Source organism: Silurus meridionalis, chromosome 22 (genome assembly GCF_014805685.1).
Source record: "Silurus meridionalis isolate SWU-2019-XX chromosome 22, ASM1480568v1, whole genome shotgun sequence".
NCBI lineage: Eukaryota > Metazoa > Chordata > Actinopteri > Siluriformes > Siluridae > Silurus > Silurus meridionalis.
This window is the reverse complement of record NC_060905.1, coordinates 13,457,857-13,475,671: the sequence shown is the minus strand read 5'-3', so window position 1 is coordinate 13,475,671 and position 17,815 is coordinate 13,457,857. Positions and strand designations below refer to the sequence as shown.

At 40.4% G+C, this 17,815-nt stretch overlaps 1 protein-coding gene across 1 annotated transcript in view; it reads right to left on the bottom strand.

Moving 5' to 3' along the window:
- The window catches only part of macf1a (microtubule actin crosslinking factor 1a), a 183,691-nt gene extending 166,111 nt beyond the window's left edge, over positions 1-17,580 (bottom strand). Inside the window, 2 exon segments of the mRNA XM_046834431.1 lie at positions 13,635-13,869; positions 17,370-17,580. Of these exon segments, the coding sequence (XP_046690387.1) occupies positions 13,635-13,857 (223 nt within the window). The 5' untranslated portion in view covers positions 13,858-13,869; positions 17,370-17,580.
- Between the last annotated feature and the right edge of the window lie 235 nt (positions 17,581-17,815).

The window sequence follows — 17,815 nt, the reverse complement described above, 5'->3', positions numbered from 1 at the left end:
ATGTTCCTCCGTTCTTTCATTCACACTTAAGTAACAACATTAACCCAGTTAGGGTTGTGGTGTATTCGGAGTCTAACTTGGAAACACAGGGAAACTTGAAAGAGAGAACACTGCACAGACATTTACCACAAAGAGCAGTTTGATTAGCCAATCTACTGATAAGTTTAGTTTTTAGGAGTTTGGAGAAAATCTGAGAACCCAGAATGGTGCAGACAAAAAATAACATAAAAGTCCAAGCTCTGGGTTACTGATCAAAAGGTTTACCAAACTATCACTCTTGGGCCTTTGAGCAAGGACCTTAACCCTCTGTGCTCCAGGGGGCGCTGTATCATGGTTGACCCTGTGCTCTGACCCCAGCTTCCTAACATCAGTGGGATATGCAAAGAAAGATACTGTCCATGTATATAACGAGCCAAATATGAAAAATTCAGATTTAAACCCTGGATTTGTGACCATAGTGTCCCCTGGAAAACTAGAGCAAAAGATTTTTCCTTTCTCAGTACATGTTATTTCTTGGTATTCACATGTACACACTTTCTGGAAATAGTGATTCGGTTAAAAAGTGTTTAACCTTTAATTAAATGTTTAGCGAAAAACAGCTCATATGTTCTTCAACAAACAGCAGGAGATGTGTTATGCAAGTTCACTCAGAACACCAGGTCCAGACCGTTTCTGATAAGAGGAAGTGCAGCAGGAGTGCAGCGAGAGCGTAGTGAGGGTGCAGCGACCCCTACATACTTAAGGAGGCCAGACATGCATACAAACACACACACACAGACTACATCCTGGGAAGATGTTCCTCTAGATCTTGGAGTGTGCTTGTGAAGATTTGAGCTCATTCAGCCACAAGGGTGTGTGTTAAGTCAGGTACTGATCTTTGAGCAAAGGCATTGTGGAATAGGTTTGGATCTTCTAGTATCGTTGTGTTGGAAAAGTCAGATGCCCCGATACTTTTGTTCATATATTGTAGGTGGACACTCGAACACTCATCTGATGAACAGTCCTTCTTTATGGTATTTATTGAACACAGCATGGCAAAGTGACCAATGGTACACCACAAAAGGTTTTTCAAGTACAGAGAGAGTTCTAACAAGCATGATGGAAGTAAACTTTGTTCTGCTCTGTGAGCATTTTCTCTTCCTGCTGGAACAATCGCATACTGTAAAAGAATGAACAGCAAACAGGAAGTGAGGGTAGTAATGCTGTAAGTCAGGACAGAGAGGACACGAGAGGGGAAACGGAGAAAAGGTCAAGGCAAACGCAGCATGAAGCCATGTTTGCTGAATTCTGTCATGGGAAGCAAGTGGAAAGGATTGGAGTAAAGTAGGCCATGCAGGAAAAAACAACGAAGCAATAATGACTTGTCTCAGTCGGCACACTGTCTCAGCTTTCTTCTCCAAACCAGAGCTGCATTAGGGAACAACAACAAAAAAAATGTTTGGGACTTTCCACATCAGCAGTCACAACTGTACCGAACAGTAAGAGCTGCTTGAACAAACAGACATATTTGTAGAGTACGTACAACAAGATGCTTGCTAACCGAATTGAAGCAGTGGAAACCGCCGAACATCATCAGGACGTCAGGATGTTCACATTATGAAATCCTTTCCTTTCTCTCTCTTGCTATCCCTCGTCTTCATGTGTGTGTTTGCATGTGTGGTGCTGGTTTTAGGGCAAAGGACACCTAAACATTGTGGGAAAATAGTTTACCATTAACCAGCATTAGAAGCTCAGTTGTAGTGTCCACAGCTACAACACAGACAAGTTTAAACCCCTCTGACACACAACATTCCACAGTAATTTCACTGAAGCTTCCGAAACTGTAGATAGTCCCTTTCATGAGGATCCAATAGTATCGAGCCCTATGAGGACAAATGTTTCAGTTAAATGAATAACACCAGAATCAGGTTGCCAATGCAGCATAGACATGCTTTAATGTAAACCATAATGATACAGTAAATCAGATTTGGTGTTTGCTTTTTTTTAAGTTTTGTACTAAAACAACAAACCTCATATGTGTATATATACAAACATATATATACACACACATATACATATAAGGTGGTATCAAAACATCGAGACAACTTTTGTAACACGCCAACAGATGGCAGCACAAGGCTGCACACACAGGTACAGGGAGCACCGACCTTCCTAAGTCAGTGTGGCAAAAGACATCATCTTGTGCTCATCAAGAGCTGTGCAACTGATGCTAATCTGACCAAGTGTGTTACCACATCTGCTATTTCATCGTGGATAGCAAGTTAAAACACCCTGTCGCTGAGCTCTCCTCAAACGTGAGTTTCCCGCCGAAAAGGATCTCATGAGCTCAATTCCGCCAGATTGGCTCCTGCAGATTTCGCCCTCTTCCCAAAGAAGAAGATTCAGCTCAAAGGTCACTGCTTTGACACCACTGCAACGATCTATGCATGAATCGCAGAAGGTGCTTGACAGGTTTCGAAAAGAAGACTTCCAGGACACATTCCATAAGTGTCAGGAATGCTGGGAGAGCTGTACTGCTGTTCAGGCAACTACTTTGAAGGTGGTAGTGTGTAAACACAGATGAAAAAAGTTTTTTTTTGTAAACAGAGCGAGTCTCAAAACGTATATATAACTCAACGCACACATTCACAATCATGATTTCACTGAATATCAGGACCGAACAATGACATTAAAAAACACAAAGTTCACAAAGACATTCTCTACACTGTTTTAAAGAGCATCAATTACACTCACTGGTCTAGACACGCTAGCTAGCTTCGAGGTTGGCCGACCTCCTCAGGATGTCTAGCTTTTCTTAATTTATTTTTAAGAATGTCCGAGACTAAATTAATTGCTCTTCCTCCGTAGGCATAAAAAAGTCTAACTCCGGTGTATTAATGTGTGCAGAGCTACACACGTTTTGTCAGTCGAACTTGGCTGTAACATTTTTCCCTCTGACCAACCAATCAGAGGACGGAAAAATGCTGACGCTATTCTGGGCCAGCTAGCTGCCCTGTGAGAAGAATATGAAATCTTATTGGTTAAAGAAACAGAGCTATTTCCTAGGGAGACAATGGTAAAAGAGCCAGCAGTACTGACTTTGAAGGGCCTGGGCAGATTAGATTGACATGGCAGCACACACAGGCTGAAATCTGATTGGACAAAAAAATCAACATCCACATACACGTACTGGAAGCAGTGCAGCCAAGAGAAACTCTACGAAATGAAGAGAATAAACTTTTGGGAATAAATTAATACAATCTCATGGAACAAATATTAGAATTTAGGTTGTAAATGAAGGTCAGAAGCTTCTGATAGTGTTTAGGACAACAGAGAAGGCTTTGCTGGCCCTGACGGTTAAAAACACCAGAGTCATATCTTCTTCAGAAATATTAAGAATGTTCTTAGTCACTGTGTGTTTTTCTGTATGTTTCTTTATAAACCCCATGGCTCTCTTTTCCTTTTTCGGTCACCCCAGACTCTTTTAGATATCCTGCTATTGTTCTAAACTCACGTCAGCTCCCAGCATGTTAGAAAAACAACGTAAGTCCTTGAATTATTCAAACCTGTATCATATGTTTCCTCCTATTTGACCTAAGCGATGCTTTAGCATTCGGCCGAGTTCGCATTTCATATCCACATGAAGCAACACACACAAGATGTGCAAGGATAGGCTCTGCCCTCTTAAACATACGTTAAAGGGAATCTAGTATTTGGATGCTGAAATACACTCCAAACACAGGACAACTGTAGAGTAAACAGGACAAAGCGGATGGGGAGAAGAAGCCAGGTAAACCACACCGCTCTGTCGGGTGGATTAAAGCGACTGCTTGAAAGTTAAGCTCTTAGTCATGAGAAGGTCGATTGCATAACCCAGGTAGGTTACACTGGGTAGTTTGGAAAAGTCACGTCAGTTAAATGCGACACATTGTGAACAGGTAAAACATTACAACGGGAGTGTAATATGTAATACAAAGCACAGTTAAAGATTTGTTTAATGAACCTTCTTTCCTAGGGCCAAGAATCCGTTCGCAATAAAACCATCAGCATGAAAACGCACCTCTAAGACATATTGCAAGAGCTTTTGGAAATGTGGTAACACTAACCAATTTGCATCTGTTGTCCCTGGAGGTTAATAAAGCACATGAGCGAGAGATGGAGTAGAGATAATAACCTCGTACATACATGGCCTTCATTCACCACGTAGGGTTTTATGGTCACAATAAGTGCTTGATAATTTGATGGAGATAAAATGCGAGCCATTCACTCAGAGATTTACAGGCAAATACTCCAGAGGGCTTTCAATAGTACAAACCTTTAATAAAAAAAAAACATTTTTTATTATATCATTGAAAAAAGACCAATATTTCACTTGCCCTGGACAACTAGCTGCCCATCTGACATCTCCTCGGGTTGCATAGGGATCAATCAATAATTAAAAGAGCCCCTTTTCATCTGGGCTGCAATACAAATGCCCTGCTTCTTATTCCATCCCTCAGTTTCTCCAAAGCTTTTCATTTCGGTATCACTCCATTTTTAAAGCCCTAATTCTGTTCCACCATTGGATCCAATCACAAAGAACATGAGACAGGTCCAAACACCAGCAAACACCTACAGGCTTTCAGTGAATTTGTGCCTTTTTTTTCTTATTTATGAGCATGAAAATACAGGTTACGACTCTTAGTATATTCCATATAAAGTCAATGCATCATTTAATGTGATTCAAGTGACATTTATGATTTGACAAAACCGAAACAATCATTTGACTCCTACAATCACGTGTATATAAACACTACACACACACACACACATGTACTTTATATTCAGCTTGTAATGTAACCATGTTCACCTTTATATCTTTCCAGGACATCCTCGTAGGCTTTAGCAAACTCTTTTTCTTGTGAATGAGTCGTGGGCAGTAAGCCCGGGACGAAGCCGGCCATGGTGTCCTGGATCCCCGCTATAGCAGTAACGTTAATCCAGCCCGGAGGAGCCGGCGCTCCGGGAGCAGCTGTCAGTCCGCCTCGGCTTCCGATCCAGCCCGCGGTTTAAAGCTCTCACCCGCCGCCGGGTTTCCAAGCCCTAATGTCGGGACAATAACCTGGCTCTAATGTGTTTCCTTTTGACCGAAAGCGCTGGATTATCCTGGCTCACTTCAATTTCTAGAAATAATAATCATAATAATTACAAAAAAAAAAAAAAAAAGAATAATATTATTGTATATCGGTTACATGGTCTAAAGAACCACCATAGAAACAAATCCTCATAGAAAGGCGCGGTTGTTGGGGAAATCCATATTTTGGTGCACGGCTGCTTCAAGCCTTTTCTTCCTGCGTTCTAGCCGGCAAATGGGATTTATGTGTGTGTGTTGGAGTAGATTCTCAAGTGTGTGTGTGTGTGTGTGTGTGTGTGTGTGAGAGAGAGAGAGAGAGAGAGATCGAGGGAGGCGCTCGCAGTGGGCTGTCCGTTTTCTGCTTCCCAGTGTAATCACATCCCGCTCCTTATATCCCACGCACCGGCGTGTGTGTGTGCGTGTTGCCGGCTGGATGCTCGCTGTAATGGCCGCTTCTGTTCCTGCACGCATCCAGCCACCCTGTTGTCCTCCTCCCTCTCTAAAAAGAGCTCGCCTTTCTCTACTCTTCCTGCAGTTCCTCCATACCGCCCCTGCCCCTGATTCCTGTACCGCAGCAGAGCGGTTCCTGCAAAAGTGAAAGCCCAGCCTATGGCGCCCCTCTCCGGTCAAAGTGAAGCGGCGCAGTTGAATGGAAACCCTTTCCATTTCCATTTCCGGTGACGTGTCCTGATGTGACAAAGCCATGTCCTGCACTGCAACCTCACCAACCAACCAGGGGGGCTTCCCTTTTCCCTACTTCCCTTTTCTCTCCTTCTGTCTCCTCCTTCCGAGCAAGCAAGGAAAGGATGTAGAAGGAAAGGTTGACGGAAGGAAGGTTGGAGAACCATCTCCAGGAGGGAATTGAGGGAATCATAATGATGACCCACTCATTATAATCATTAGTGCTTGTGGAGCAACATCTCACACTGAGATCTTCATGTGTGTAGCCAAACCAGGCAAAAGCAAGGTGTGTTCATTGACCTTTGATTGGTTTTGCTAATTATGCTAATTCATTTACTTGGTTAATTGGATTCATTATGCAAATCAATGCATAATTTAGTAACCACTTCATCGTGGTCAGACCCGGGACAAGTCGAGTGGCCTTATATTGTCGTTGTATATTGGAACAGTGGCAAGCTATGCATTTCACACCTAGGCATTCACTGGTTTCCTGCCTGAATCAATCCACTTCTTAATACCATCATTATGATGCCACAGCTATAAAAACATCAATATTACAGAGAAATGCAGTATAACAGAGCGCTGCAGCTCAGCAGTGCTGATCATGAAGGCTTAAAGCAGATTCTGTTTACCCATTTCATTTGATGACTGAAATCTAATTGCAAAGAAACTCCAATGTAAACGGACAATTGGTTGCTTCTATTAAATGAAAATAATATACTATTGAAAATAATATAATACATACACATTTAATAATACATAATCACAGACAAAAATATATTCAAACCTAACTCAGTGATTCTGATAGAGTTTAGGCCATCTGAGAAGATCTAACTGCATTAGAATGAAATGTTTCTCCAGGTGCAATGCAGAACAGTACACACTAAATAAAGCACAAATATAGTGTGAAAACAGTGTAAGACAAGCAGGAGAGTACATTCACAGGACACTAAATTCCAGGGACAATAAATGCATAGAACGTCTTCTTCTCGGCTGCTCCCATTAGGGGTCGCCACAGAGGATCATCCGTCTCCATACCCCCCTGTCCTCTACATCTGCCTCTTTCAAACCAACCACCTGCATGTCTTTCTTCACCACATCCATAAATCTCCCCCTTGGCCTTCCTCTTTTCCTCCTTCCTGGTGGCTCCATCTTCAGCATTCTCCTACCGATATAACCCACTGCACTGTTGACCCCAGGTACCTGAACCCCTCCACCTTCTCCACCTCTTTTCCCTGCAACTGCACCACTCCACTGCCCTCCCTCTCATTTACACACATGTACTCTGTCTTACTCCTACTGACTTTTATTTCCCTTTTCTCCAGCACGTGTCTCCACCTCCAGTCTCTTCTCAGCGTGCTCCCTACTCTCACCACAAATCACAATATCAACAATAAATGCATAGAACATGAGATGTAAAAAAAAAAAAGTTGTGCATGGTATTGAGACATGCAGGATCGTAAGCCTATCTCTGGGAAACCGAGCATGAGACAGGAATACACACTGAAAACATGCCCACGTCCACCACACACATACATGCACTTTTACACTTATTTCATAAGATTGTTAGAATTTTCCCACTAGTATAGTAAAAGAATCTGCACTGGACAGTGAATAGGGTATGGGTAAGACATTCAGCGTGTCTCCCCACTCCTACCGAGAAATCTTTCTGAATTTTGATCATGCTATTCCTCAATAGTTCACTCACTGATTTTCAGTAACCACTTTATCCTGTTCAGTGTCACTGTTAATCCAAAGGGTGGCGGCTTAGTGTTTACGGCATTGGACTTTGGATCCAAAGGATGTGAGTTCAAATCCCAGCCACACCAAGCTACCAGGCTCTTAACCTCATAGCTGCTCAGTGTAAGTCACTCTAGATAAGGGCGTCTGCCAAATGTCGTTAATGAAAATAAAATGCCTATACCAGGAATAGTTAATTACATAGTGCCTTGAACATACACAACAAATAGATATTTTCTCAGGCAATCCACCTGCTGCCCTGTTTTTGGCAGGTGGAGGAAACCAGAGAATGCAGCAAAAACCCAGACAGACACAGAGCCAGCATGCACAGAACCTCTGAGCAAACAATAATCCAAGTGTGCCTTCTATATCTCAATTCATAACTAAATATCCTGCTTTAAGTAAAACTATGGAACGTTTCCTTTTTACTTTGTCTTTACTTAGCATACAATTAAATGTCAAATTTTTGTTCCTCTACTCTGTCATGCATCATGGTTGATCACAATCACATCCGCTTTTCATCCACTGAACTGAGCAGACCATTGAAAGTGTCACTTATTTGGCATGTAATGAAGTTCCCATAGCATTCAGTAGTGATGCAGCCAGAAGTTTTTTGTTCCAATAATCTACAAACTGTGCCATCTAGTGACAAAAGAAAGGCCAAGTATAGCTTGACGTGCCTATCTGTATTATTTTAATCGGTTGTAATAAAACTAATTTTTACATTGTAGAAAATAATAGTATATTTATAAGCAGTATATTTTTAACATGGTGAAATGTTATAAGGCAAGTTTTAATGTGGCACGAATAAAAAAAATTGGGTAGCCTGACAGAATCAGATGTTAGATCAGATCAGACCACCAGTCGTGGTACAATGAATGTTATTTCCTGTCAGGAAACTTTGTTTCTCAGGGCACAGTCCTACAAGTTTCGGCTATTAGGATTTTCTGAGAGTGAGTTTTGTTTTTACACATTTGTGTGATAAGTAGGTCACATCAGAAAAGCAATCGTTACTAAGGCCAAAAGACACAGCTGTGGTTAAAAACACTGAAACAGCAGATTCTTACACACAACTCTCTTTTACTCCTAATACAGGAAAAACTAGGTTACTATTTGCTTATTTACTAACACAACAGAATGTAATGCACTGATGAATCCTGATCAGATACATTTTCAGAAATATTTTCTATATTTGAATTCATTCCTTCTCCACAGGCAAGCGACAATGCAATGACCTAAAACACACTTAAAACTCAGGAGTTTACAAAATGGAGGACATTCACCCTTTACTAGCAGAGACGAAGACTCATTTTTGGAAACGTCAAGCACAAACAAGTACTTAAAGGAATACTGTAGAATTTTTCATCTTAGTGTCTATCCACTGTGGAAAGATATTGAAAGATTTTTTATTTTTATTTTTTTTTTACAAAAACAGACAATTAATTCCAGAAGAAAGGAATAACACTGTGCTGCTGTAGAGCAATACGATATAATATGGAGCAGGCAATCATATTTTAATAAAAACCCTGACCTGTAGGGTCTTACTGTATTCATCTCAAATTACAGTAATGAAACAAGCATTTTTTAATGAATTAAAAATTGCACTTTTTAACCATTTAATGTTGTATAACACGCAAAAACAAGTTGGTTCCTTTTATCACTTATAAGCAGTAACTTATAAATTATAAACAATTATAAATTATAATTAAAAATAAACTTTACTGTATTTATTCTAATAATTATAAGTTTGTGTCCTTAGACTGTTATAAAAGTTCAATGCTTTTGTTCTGGTTCCTGGTAAACACACAGATGCTAAAATATAAGGTTGAATACACACTTGTGTATTCATATTGAACTGGATGCTTGCAACAGAGCAATTAAAAGAGTTCTTGTATGTGAGAGTGCAAAACATCTGTTGGATCGGACCACATGAGCCAGCCCTCGCTCCCCATGTGCATCAATGAGCTTCGACCGCCCATGAACCTGTCGCCGGATCACCAATGTTCCTTCCTTGGATCGCTTTTCTTAAACACTGACCACTGCAGACCAGAAACATCCCACAAGAGCTGCAGTTTTGGAGATGCTCTGACCCAGTCGTCTAACCATCACAATTTGGCCCTCGTTTTTGGCCCCTTGCCCATTTTTCCTGCTTCTAACACATCAACTTTGAAGACGAAATGTTTACTTACTGCCTAATAATATCCCACCCACTAACAGGTGCCATGCCGAAGAGATAATCAGTGTTATTCACTTGTTATTCACAAGTCAGTGGTCATAAAGTTATGCCTGATCGGTTTATACTAAATTCAGCAGAGAAGAAAAGATCCTGAAGTTAAACATAAGTATTAAAGCAGATTTGAAACGGTGTCCAGCAGTACTGAATAAGTACAGCATATTCTGCCATTGCATATTACTTCTGACCCACTGTTACTGTTCATCCATCAGCCAGAGACACATTACCAAAAACAGAGTAAGACAGAATAGAGAAGATGGCGATTAATCATGAATAGTGACTCAGACACAGATTTAGAATCCCCTCTGCTCTTTTACAACTAGTGCTTGTCAAGATTTCCTTAATAGTTACCACGTCTCCATTCTTTGGTCATGATGTCAACCACATCATGCAAAAGAATACCACAGTGAACTGGTTTAATGGATAAAAAAATGCAGTAAATAAACCCAGGTTTACTGCTCACAGGAGGGCTGGACAGTTTCACTGATAATAATGACAAAGTGGTCTGCATTAAAATTCACTAGCCGGGTGTAAGAACGTAATCATTTAAAGCTGTTGCCAATTCATCAAGAAGCCCCGGTCATCCTGGTCTGGAAATACAGAACACACAGACACTGGATCTTGACTTAGAGTGAAATCTAATTGCAGCTGTAAATCATAATCAGCATAATCATCGTCATCATGCTCCGCTTGGCAGGGTCTCAGATTTACACATTGTCCACAGATTGCACACAGACATTAGTAGAAATCTGCCTGGACTGAGGCATCCACTTGTGCTCATCATTTCTGAGACAGGACATGGAAATAGATAAGAGTCGTTCTCTTTTTTCACATTAAAACAGCTGTCCATAAAATGTCGACTCAGATACAAAATCCGGATCCCTATTGAATTTATAAATAAATTAAAAAATCCAGTCAGGATACAATAGAGGTATCTCCATTTTTCTGTCAACCTTGTTACTTGTATGCTCAGTAAATCCTACAGCTTGCTGAATCATGCAGACACTATTATAAATGCATAATAAAAGATTCCATCTTAGCACTACAAAGTCTTTTTTTGATTGAATCCTTTTATGTTAATGGTATTTGGCAGACGTCCTCATCCAGAAGGACTTACAATTACCTCGTTCATTCAGCTGAGCAGTTAAGGGTTTACGGCCAAAAGTGGCGGCATGGCAGGGCTGGAATTCAAACTTAGTACTAAACACTGAGCTACCACTTCCCTGCTCTTAGACAAAGATCTGGGAGTCAATACTCTGTGGGAACCATTAAAGGTTCTATGTGTGACTCTACATCTATGTGTAAAGTTTTACAATCCTTTCATTAGTTGTAACTGGTAACTATCAAAAGGATTCCTGAGTAACCGAGTTTAAGGGGGGTTGGCTTACCGAATTTCTCCAAGTGGCGCAAAAGGACATACGCTGAAATCATTAAGCAAAACCACTGATCTAAGGCGAACAAGTAATCTAATGCCGCCACATCCAGTATATGAAGAACGTTTTAGTTGGATATAATGCAAACGACCTAATTTCCTAACTTATTCCACATCCATCATCAACGTTTCTCTCTCTTTGCCACTTGGTCGTCATTACTCTTCTCTTCAACGCCCCCTACTTTGAACTCGAGCTTTTATCTGAGGCCCATCTACCTCTAGTACTTTCTCCTTTCCTTTTCATTTCCCCATTTTTGTCTCAATTGATTGCACCCTCATCGTTTCTGCCCCCTCCCCCTACATCTGCTCCGTCTTTTTCAAGCTCAAATTAAAATTCAAATGCTCACCCTCTCAGTTTTTCCCTGTTTGTTTTGGGGCCTTTCTTGCCATTTTTACTTCCCAGTGTGCTTTATTTTTCTCCATAGTCTTGGAAACTAAATGACAGGGACAATTTACGTGTCCCCTTGGCAACAGGGAAACACAGGGAGTAAAGCTGAGGCGCCTTCGAGTTGTGAGAAAAAAAAATTACCCTGGAAACGGTTATTTCCGAGATGCTTAGTATACTGCCTATTTTGCCTCATCATCAATTTTCCCACTCAGTGCTCAGCTGCTTGTATTAACCCCATTCCTAGTGATTGTTATTGCATTTCTATGTGTAATGAAGCAGGACAACAGGCCAGAGCTTCGATTCTCACAATTATGGGGGATTTTCACAATTATGAGCTCAGAAGGAATATAAAAGTCTGCATAGATAATTCACAGAAGTACACAGAATGCACACCTAGAAGACACACTTGTGACTTACTAACTAAAGATGTGCAATGTATTTACACCATGCAGCGAGTATGTGCATATCCGTTTTCGGTTGTGACTAAATCCTTACATGCCTTTTTAGCTTTTATCACCAGGTTTATTGGTACAGCAACTTGTTTTTCCTTCCTTTTCGCTACACTTTTTCAGTTGCTCTTACAGCACAGTTCAGTTCTTTGTCTCATTTCACATACAACACAATACACTCAATCAGCAAGTATACAAGTGTATCCTTCTTCCTTTTAGAACTAGACAAACTATGGATTGCTCTAGAAGAATCCAATCCTTTCACACAGTTGCATAGTGACAGTATTTACAAACCTAAAACACTAGAACACAGTTAGTTTCAAAACAGCTCAATTAAAGTGTGCTGCTATAGTAGCCTCCACTCTTCTGGGAAGATGTTCCATGATTTAGCCTCCACTCTTCTGGGAAGATGTTCCACTACATTTTGTAGTGTGATTGTGGAGATTTGTGCTCATTCAGCCACAAGGGTGTTAGTAAAGTCAGGTACTGATGTAGGGTGAGGTGAGGAGGCCTGGAGTGCAGTCAGCGTTCCAATTTATCCCAAAGGTGTTCAGTAGGGTTGAGATCAGAGCTCTATAGCAGGCCACTCAAGAACTCAAGATCTTTCACTTTAACCCATGAAAGCATATCTTCATGGATGTGGCTTTGTGCACAGGGATATTGACATCCATATTTCTAATAGATTATTCTAATAAACCACAGCACTTTTATATTGATTCATTTTGTATAACAGCAGTATAACTCACAGACAAATCACATTTATTTAAGATGTATTTATTTAGGTTTTTTATTTATTTATTCACAAACGTATTTATGACTGAGCTTGTTCTAATAAGTCATTGTTTCTACAACTTACACAGTTTAAGAAATTAGACTGAATTTTTTCTTATTAACTTTCAGAGAAAGTGTTTATACCTGCTATGATGTAATTAATAGCAGAAATGGGTTTATCTAATTCAATTTATTTCTATAGCGCTTTCAACAAAGCAGCTTTACAGAATTAAATAGATACAAATATACATTTTAGCATCATATATTTGCCCCTATAAGTTTATACTTGTACTTGTACTTATATTGAGTGAGTCAGAGGTGACAGTTAAAAGGAAAAAAATGACCCAGTAATGGTAATTACAAGAAACCTTGTTAGGAACCAGCCTCAAAAGGGAGTCGCATTCTCATCTGTGTAACATCTGGATATACGATGATTATAGGTTTGTGATTGCTGAGGTTATCAGTTAATGTTTTAATGTTTCACTGACCAAACAGAAAAAAAGATTTCTTCAATTTATAAATAATCTTTAGCAAATTACTGTCATATGAGAAATAAAATACTTTGGTGCAGGTTTTATAAGAAAATAATCTACTTCAGGGTTATCAATTAAGTTTAATGCCTTATTTATTAAATTACACTGTATTTCTTCTGAAATATATTCTGTTTCTTGGAAATACTGAGTCATATGCTTTTGCTGTTTTGTCTTTTTTGTCACCAATTCCCCAAAAAACACATGATCTAAATTACATCCTGCTGTAAGTCCTGTAATGTGACTCAAAATCAGTCTCTCATGCATTCCTGATAAAGTACCCTTAATAACAGATGCCAAGACAGATGGACTTCCTACCTGCTACTCGCACAACAGCTCTTTCCGCAGGGTCCAGCACCGAGTCCTGGCTCTTCCGCTTGCGTCTCTCATGTTTGGACAGATTCCATGGCAGAGTGTCCCCTTTTGGCCCGGTGGTGCTATGGGGGCACGGAGACAAGGATCCACCTGAACGCTCGCTACGAAACGAGCGCTCGCTCACACATGAACGCTCACTCAGGCTCTCCTCGTCAGAAGAAGACATATCGCCGTGGGGCTGGAAGAAAGCACGAGCAGAGGGTTGGTTAGAACTTCAGTATGGTGTAATGAGTAAGCAAAAAAAAGACACATTTGTGCAACATGAAAAAAATGTGTTTGCACTCATGTATTTACACAGTATAGTTGCGTTTTTCCTAAAGTAACAGAGAAACTAATGGGCAGGCGGCGATCAGGTGATTCAAGGAATCCCAGTGACTCAAGAAATGATGATGGAGAGAAAATGGATAGGGAAATTGATCATCCTCATTAAGCAACTATTAATATAAGCTTAAGTCCTAATCAATATAGGGTGCTCTGGTGATGGCCCAGAATGCCGATCTCTCTCTCTCTCTCTCTCTCTCTCTCTCTCTCTCTCTGTGTAATCAGGTGGAAGAAATGAGGCCTGTGGGAGGAAGATTAGACATCTGTCCATCTCCGAGCACCACGTGAGCTGAAAGATCAATACCACTGACCTATGTGAAAGAAAGGTTGCTGCAGATTTTCCCTTCTGCCTTTCATCACCTTTAATAAAATATCAAACAAAATCTTCCAAAAGCCCTTATGACCTACAGTTCTAAAACTTTCATGAGTTAACTTTGTTTCTTGGCCTGACCTCTTTTGTAAATGCATTTTCAGTAAACTGTGTTGCGTTTAACCGGAATGGAATTTTTTTTTTCTTTTTAGATCGATGAGCAGTATCTATGTCCAATAGATGTCCATGTATTTCTTGTGCATTTCAGGTTCTGTTACTTTTTTCTGCAGAGAAACAAGAAAGCTCAAGAGAAAGATGAATGTGGCTAAATCTTGATCAACATACTTTCCTGACATGTTTTTATGTTGTGGCAGCCACCATTTATACATAGCTGTGGTTCGGAGCCACACCATCTCATTATGCTTGTGCGGCACAATGTAAAGTGAAAACGCAGGTTTTTTTTGTGGTAAAAGCATCTTTTCGATTTCACCATACACTCTGACTGATCACGGCAGCTGCAGGAGCGCTGTGTGCTGACACGGAGTTGATGTGTTGATTTAAAGACTCAGTCCAATTCTCACAGCATTTACTAATACACTGAAAAAAAATAAATGCCTCAGCATTATGCATAATCACCCCATGGGAAGGAAGATGGAACATGAAACAGCTCACATGATTCTCACAAGAACAGAGTGTTGCTCTAGCACCCTGTTTAGGCAACAAAGCCTATTAAACTTAGTGCTCATTGGAGAGCCAATGGCATGAATACACTTACTAATGGACTCACATTCTTTCTTAATGTTGGAATTATTGTTAACTGAATGAATAGTTTGATCTCACTATAATATAGATGCATTTCTGCTTCACTACAATGAAAACAATAATAAAGTTGCAATGACAGTGGACATTATTCATTCTCAAAAAATGAAATAGGTTCTTGAAATTAAAACATAAAATCACCGATCTGTTGGATAACCACAATGTCTCAACCCCCATCTACCTCATGTAGCAATCCAAAAAGACCACAATAATACCACCAAACGGATTTTAATCCGTTACATAAATACTGGCATGGAAATAGCATTATAGGGTATTGTTTGTGTCATTGGTATAATTGGATATTTCTATGTATTAGGAGGTGGAAGCTAAGTAATTAAGGCATTGGACTTTGGATCAGAAGATCACGAGTTCATATCCCAGCACCCCCAAGCTGCAAGCAAGGCCCTTAACCCTCAACCGCTCAGTTGTAAGTTGTTCTGGATAATGGGATAAATGTACATTTAAATGTATTCGCCAAACCAATCTACTTCACAACAGCCATGTGGATTGAATTTTGACTCTAATAAATGACCATAGAATTTTTCACATAAACTGTGCACAGAAAAAAAGATGAACCATTCTCTAATGGTGTGCTGACAACTTGGCCTTACAAGGAACCTGTGTCCAGTTTACAAGTATGAACTACTATCCAAATATGGCTGCTACAACTGATACATTTTAGTAGCAGCACCAAACACACACACACACAATTACAGTTGTCATTTCTATGCTGTCCACTAATTGAATAATATGCCCTGGTGGACGAGGCAAAAGAGGCTGATAAAAATGTGCATAGAAATAAAGAGGTACATTCATGGCACCTATATGTTAGATGTTTCAGAAGCTACAGATGAAATGAAACTTAGTTTGTGAATAGTTGGATGCATTTACAAACACTATTAAGCCAATATTCTGTATAAAGTAAATATTTCAGTGAAGAACACAAGGATGTTATTGGATCACTAATTGGTATAAATGGTCACCGATTTGACATATAACAGTATTTAATAAACTGTTTATTAATTCACTTTTTTATTCCTTGGTTCTACATAAAGTGAATGTACAGGCTTTACACACACACTATTCTAACAAACAAAAAAGCACAAGTTAATCATGAACACGTTTGAGCGTAGGTATGTGGAAGAGGGCAGATAGCACTATACTCTGAGTGTGTTAAACTGCTCTGTGGTGTTTCATAAGCAGAAGTTTCAAACCATGGGCCTGGCTGACTTCATGCATTTTAGATGAAAGTTTGATGGCTGTTGAATGATGGAGTGCCAGCCAGTTTGTGGAAATTGCATAGTGATCAAATTGCGGTGTGCAAAATCAAATATAGGTTTTCTACATTTCCAAGATAATGATACCTATCAAGGATGCAAGTTGTACTATGGATTGTATCCACTCAGTGATAAGGAGAAGTTGGACTTCAGTAAAATGCTTGCTTGTCAGCACAGATACTGCGAGAATGTCTGTAAGAGCGAACGCTCAGAGAGAGATCTGATAAAGATATCATAAAAAAAATCAGTACATTCCTGGTAAATGTGCTGTATAGAGCACAGGCCATGGAGTATTCAGGGCATGAAGCATTTTGATACAGTATGACCTACTACTCTTCTCACCTCATCATGGAAACCTGGACCTCCTTTCCTTTGCTCGGTTTTGTATTAAACTCAATGATGTATTTGACTTTCAGTTCCCTGTTCAGGGTGTGTGCAGGATTCTGGGTTAGACACTGAATTGTACTAGATGTTAGAGGAGAGAAATGTGTCGGCATCTCTGCTGCTTTCGGGTTCATGGATTCAATAAAATGCTTTTTATGAAGCCTTTTCCTTACTGGATGTAGTAGACATCTGCTACTACTTCACAAGTGTTATTTAAATAAAAGCTTGTGAGTGAGTGTGATGTGAAATCTGGGCTTGGCTGGTGATGTGATCGGTCAGTGAGCAAGCCTTTGTCCATACAGCATGCCGGATTCCTTATGATGATAATCATGATGATGATGATGGTGGTGGTGGTGATCACAGTGCTGGTGCGCCACCAAAAAAAAAAATCTCCCTAATGAAATAGTTGCCGTTAATCAGATCTAAATGAATCTACTGCTATTGGATCACATGAATTCAATTTTCGTCTATTAGAGCTTCTGAGTGATTGAATAGACCGCAGTGAATGAGGATGAGAAGCCATCACACATGCAGACAGCCTGAGGAGCTACATTTCGAAAGCCTTACCGGAGATCGCAGGAGAGACCCCGAGCCCCTGCCAGAGCCACGCGGGCAGGGATGAGAGGATAGACCCGGCTACGAACCTGGGATTCACCGGCTTTAATGGACGGTTGGGAAACTCGATCCTCCAGCGATCACAGCGATCCCGGGGAACGGAAGAGCAGGACTATACACGGACACACAGAGCGAGTGCCGCGGTAATGGCTGTCTGCTCCCCTCCTTTTCATATCCCTCCTTCTCTCCCGCTTTCACTCCTTCTCTTCCCCCACCTCCTCTTCTGCCTCAATGTCGGCTTCTCTCCATCCTGTTCCTCCTCCTCCTCCTTTAAACCCCCCCTACACACACACACACACACACACACACACACACACACACACACACACACACACCACCATCACATTCCTCAAACTCCATTCACACACCTTACTGAGCTGATGAGCTGACCATGTAAT